This window comes from Cynara cardunculus, unplaced genomic scaffold, assembly GCF_001531365.2.
Source record: "Cynara cardunculus var. scolymus isolate 2C unplaced genomic scaffold, CcrdV1 Un_Scaffold_3005, whole genome shotgun sequence".
NCBI classification, from domain to species: domain Eukaryota; kingdom Viridiplantae; phylum Streptophyta; class Magnoliopsida; order Asterales; family Asteraceae; genus Cynara; species Cynara cardunculus.
This window is the reverse complement of record NW_020201311.1, coordinates 64,645-70,360: the sequence shown is the minus strand read 5'-3', so window position 1 is coordinate 70,360 and position 5,716 is coordinate 64,645. Positions and strand designations below refer to the sequence as shown.

At 35.8% G+C, this 5,716-nt stretch overlaps 1 protein-coding gene across 1 annotated transcript; it reads right to left on the bottom strand.

The window, feature by feature from the left end:
* Window positions 1-226: 226 nt before the first annotated feature.
* Window positions 227-5,299, bottom strand: LOC112503435 (eukaryotic translation initiation factor-like). The gene is made up of 7 exons (XM_025107476.1): window positions 4,956-5,299; window positions 3,196-3,267; window positions 2,786-2,881; window positions 2,408-2,623; window positions 1,625-1,722; window positions 908-995; window positions 227-789 (listed from the first exon to the last, which is right to left on the bottom strand). The coding sequence occupies exons 1-7, from the start codon at window positions 5,112-5,114 to the stop codon at window positions 328-330; spliced, it is 1,191 nt and encodes a 396-aa protein (XP_024963244.1). The 5' UTR covers window positions 5,115-5,299; the 3' UTR covers window positions 227-327.
* Window positions 5,300-5,716: the final 417 nt, after the last annotated feature.

Genomic DNA, 5,716 nt, shown 5'->3' with positions numbered 1-5,716 from the left:
GTGTGAAGTCGTAAAGATGAAAAGAAAGGAAGAAGACCGTTGGAAGGCAGACTATTAATTTCAGACCTAATAATATATGTAACCAAGCCCAAAAACTAAGCCCATGAAATAACAAAAGCCCAAATAATGGAACCCTAAAAAATCGATATATCGGTCCGATATATACATTAAAATATCGCTAAATATTGGGAAAAATCGCCGATAATATCGGGGACGATATTTTGACCGATATTTATGCAGCGATATTTTGCCTAGGTCCGATATCCGATATATCGTCGATATATCGCGATATTAACAGCATAGGTTACAGGTTCAACAGGCAAATGGTCAAAATAGGTAGAAAAGAGAGATTTTTGGAACTCTCTTACATGTTGATATATTTTGTCCACAGGCTAATTCTAATGAAGAACGAAATACAAAGAGTGTTTGAACCAAAACCTGAACAATGTGATGAACAATCCTTTCAGGCACCATCTTCTGTTTCAAAAGCTCACCAATCAAACGGATGTTTCCAAGTGTACGAAGCTTAACAATTCTTTCTTTATCTCTACGCTCGGCCTCTTGCTCGGGGGCTGTCATCTGCCTTATCTCTTGCCTCAGGTTGTCTGCACCTTCAAAAGCCTCCTGGCAATTATTCAACAGCACGCGCTTGAATGTGATCTCTTTTCCACCAGGCTCATCAGATGGAAATGGGGGGAGCTTCCCATTGAGATCCGAACACAATTGAGCGTACATTGGGCAAAATGTAGGTTCGAGTACAGCTTTGTCAAATATCAAGGATATCACACCCTGTATTGTCAACAGTAACAGGATTATCTTCAATGGTCCAATGGCAATAGCAGGAAAAAATAAATAAATACAGAACAATGTTCATAGAAATTGACATAAATATGTGATAGATATGAACCTTCAGAATATCAGCTGTTGTGATCCCTGAGTCAATAAGTTGCCCTTTGAGAAGATCAAACTTCTCTGGAGTCAGCTTGTTCAGGATACTGAAAAGGCAAGCAAAGTCATCCAGTGTCAATACAAGAATGAGCATCGTCAGCTTCCTCATCGAATTTCATTGTGTTTAAACAAAACCACACTGATACAAAAGATAACCCTTGATACTTCTAATATTAAAATAATAATAGATAAAACAGTAGCTGTGTGCGACCAATTTGCCCCTTTGACCAACAGGCAACACCCTTTAACCAATGAAAATGGACTGGGAGACTAAAAAGGGCAAAAATTGATCCAGGGACCACAAGTCTTCAGAAAGTAAAGGATGAACCAGCAAGATTGCACATAGTCGATGGGTGATTTTGGTAAATCACTTTAGAAACATAATAATCATTCGCAAAGTGGAGAGCTAAAACATATTGGTGGTTCTAAATTTCAATTTTAGTCATAGTTTATAAATTCAAGCTATCAAAGGTAAATCAAAATGCTGCATCCTCGACATATCCATCAAACTTTTAGTACTCTTTACAGATGCTTAAGAATAAGAGTTAGAAAAACTTAGTGTACTTTCCACATATTCCAACAAATAACATAAAAATCAGTACCCCTAAGAAACAAAAGTTCTCATCCTTAAACAGTAGTAGCATAATCTGTAATATGAAGATTAACAATAGTTTACCCTTTTACTGTCTTCAAGACACGGTCATTTTCAGAAAGAGTCCCCCTCCGAGCAGACCATGGCACCTCAGCTTTGATAAGGGCAGGAGTAGGGCCACTCTGTTCCAAAAAAAAGAGAACCAACTTATATTTAACACCCACGGGTATGAACAAAATCTCAAAGCATAAAACACAGCATCACCCAGACATATATGCTTCGGTAGTTGTGGTCAAAATCCACAAGAAACTGTGACCAACCATGTATCGCACAATAGAAAAGAGAAGATATGCATATGATACAGTAACTATCATCATATATCCAAATGATAAGCAGTCACAGATAAGCACTGTCACAAACTAAATCATGTCTGTAAAAATTAACTTAATGCAGACATTGGAACCAATGATTTACTTGAAGAAACCTCAAGTATCACATGTTATCTTTTTAAAGGAAAAATGCAAATGACAGGAGCACCAAACTGGATATTCTGTTTTGTTGAAGGAAAACAGCGCCCAAGGATTTCCCTTAACCATATGAAGTACCCAAAGAAATAGATAGTTGAAAAATATATCATGAGCATGCAAGGATGACAAATGATATGTATAGAACCAAAAAGAGTGATGGTTGTATTTATTGCATAAACAATTAAAGGAACCCCGCAATCATAATTTACTTAAATCGGCTGCAATTTCATCACTTAGAAGCATGGAAAAATGTAACACTTAAAATGTTTTAGAAGATGAAAATGCACTAAATATTTATGAAAAATCAGTATCAACGACATTATCTTACTAAAGAACTCACCCCTTGGTTAGGAGTCTGTGCTCTACCAAACTGTGAGTTCAGTTGGTCATGACGATTATAATGATTCGTGTCCTGTTGCCTGTTGTCAAAACGGCCAGAATCCCTATTGTCTCGGCCAGCATCCCAAGACCTCTCTTCCACGGAAGTAGGACCTGAACGTCCTCGCCAGTCACGATTATCAAGCTCCGAATAACGTGCCTGAGGAAGACTTGGCAGCTGCAGAAAAATAAATCATTATATTGAAACTTGAAAGAGAATAAACTGTAACAGATGAAAGAACTAGTGCAAGCGACTCTTCCTCGAGGAGAGCATGACAGAAAGCTCAGATTCTTGCCTACATATTTTATCTGTAAATATGGAAGTATGAACAATACTTACATTTGCTTCTGCTTTGGTCCAGTTTTGATCGTCACCAAAAAACTCGGCGTCAACTTCTTTTTTGACTTTAAGAATCTCCTCAGGGACATCTACAACCTACTCAGAATAAGGGGCAAACATATCAAATCAAACATAAACAGTCAAACATTGGTGCATAAACCTCCATCTTTGGTATGGCTCTTAATTGTAAAAGAATTAGTTAGGTAGTGGGAAAACATATCAACCAAAAAGCCAGATCAAATAAATAAACCTCCCGGTTTTGAATTTTAAAAAAATGACAAAAGTGAAGTAAGCATAGCATAAAAAACTCCAATAAACATCATTATGAAATGCTCCATTACCATTCAGGCTATAACAATATAACATCAACAAAGTAGCATGCATGCCAACATGTATTAGTTAAGCATTACCTTTCTAAGTTGTAGCAGCTGGTCTCTGGTATACCGAACACGTTCACGGACTTCAAAGCGGGAATCACCAGTCTAGAACAAGAAATGATGAATAGGTAAAAAACACTTTACCGAACAATATGACATGAAAAACTAGGCCATCAACAATGAAAACAGCTTTTGGTGCGAATAGAGAAAGGAACAGGTAGAGCATCAATAAGTACATTAAATGACGGAAGTCTTTATAATACCACAAACTTTTTGCCGTATCCACATGTTACAGCCTGTTTTCCAAGGTTCCACTATATGCCTATATTAAACAATTTTCCATCCAAAAACATAATTTCATTAATGATTCAAAAGAATTATGTGAATCAAGTTACTAATAGAAGGAACATTGGACATAAATGGTGAGAAACCTTTTCTACAAATAAAAAACATTGAAGAATACTACTGTGTTTGTCAATACATCTTCCCTGTTGTATTTTTATAATACCTAAAAACAAAAAATGAAGTAAAAAGTAACTTACTCATCCTGCCACCGATCAGGACATTCTAAGTTAACGTCATGTATTCCATGTCATCATCACACCCTTTAATGAACACGAATTATTGAATATAATGACGTTTTCAGATTAATATCTTCTACCAGCATAGTTCCCCAAACAATACCCAGATAGAACAAATGAACGACAGGCCAACATTCCATCCAAGCCATCCCATTTCGTAAAATTGTAGTATATGGTAATATAAGGTGTCAGCAACTTAACAAGACATAAGCCTACCAATATGAACTCTATTTGGAAACTGTAATGCAACATAACCCTTTCTTAAATATCAGATAGTTTTCTGGCATCCAACCAAAACAATGACAACAGGGAGTGTTAGTAGAAAAACAAAAAGTAAGAGAGCAAGTCCATAGGCGAGAAGAAGTCTATTGCTAGTTCTTATCTTCTTGATTTTATCTAACTTCCATTCTTCAGAGATTTCTTTGTTCTGTAATCTGAATTAAGAGAAAGAAAACCTTCCCTGTCTTTGTCTTCTTCACCAAAATTGAATACCACCCGAAACATGAACCTTTAAGTCACTAACAACATTAAAACATATGCCAGCACATAAATGCCTTGATAACCTTACTGAACTTGATAAACAGAGCCCATTATCAAGGTATCAAAATAGTCGCTGGTTTCTTTTCACCCTTAGCTTCCCCTCTTACACCAAGTGCAGACTGCTACTATCAATTCACAGAACTTGAAAAATAATTCAAGAATCCATTTTTTTTCATATCAAATCACAGCCCTCTTGGTCCAATTCAATAATCCTTTTACAAAGGCCATTATCAGCTTGCCAGAAATCCCCTACGATAACCCAGACAATAAAGTTACAAAAAAAAAATTATTTATTTCATATGTTAAAACGGCATATTTGCTTTCAGGCATCAAAAGATCAAAACCCACAAAACAAGATTCTCCTATCAACCTACATCTACATGCATGCATACGTGTACGCATACATACAAAAGTAGTCATAATCTAAGCCACATATGATAGTTTTTGACCATCAGTTACATAAACGAGACATGTATATATGCATACATATATATATGTACGTAAGTATGTATAAATGAATGGAAGATAACTAAACAGAATATTCAAAACTAAATCATGATGACGAATACAAATATTAACGACATGAATAAAAATTCAATAAAATGAAAACAAAAAAAGAGCTTAAAATACAAAACCCTAGATCCATACAGGGTAAAATAAATAGGTAACAACCTTGAAGGCGGCGAGAGAAGGAGCGCCAGCTCCGCCATGAGGACGAAGGATTGGAAGATCTGATGAACCGAAAGCCGACGAATCAAAACGAGGGCCAGTGGTTCTTCCTCGATTTCCTCCACCAGGTCTCAAGCTTATTACCGTTTGATCAGCCTGCATACCTCGAATTTTCTCTCTCTTTTTTCTCCAATCGAAACAGTATCGGATCAATTCAAAAGTTGAATCAGCAATTGAAGAACAAAGTTGAATCTATAGAATCAAGATATTTAATTTTGAGATACGAAAGATAGGGTTTTTTTGGGATAAATAGGAAGAGAGATATTGGGGAGGGAGCTTTCTCTCTCCTGTCGGAAGTGAGAGAGAGGGGGAGAGAAGATATGAGAGAGAAAAACCCTTTAAATTTGGTGGTGCGATGCCGTATTTTCTTTTATTCACAAGAAAGGTCCCTAAGGTATCATAAACTACAACTTTGGTCACTCAACCTTTGACTTTTACATTTTCAATCCTTTCATTGAGAATTTCATTTCAATTTGGTCCGTCTTAAAGCATCTCTAACAGACAACAACTATGTTATTCTAAAAAATTATAATTCTGGAAAAAAAAATCTTCAACAGCTATGTTAAACTCTCCTTTAAAATAGAAAAAAAAAACTTAATAGAATAAAGAAATCTTCAAATTAAAAAAAAAAACATAAAATCTTTAACCCTAAAAAACCTATATGTTCATTCTATTTTCTCACCTGAACGGTTTCTTTAATCTCA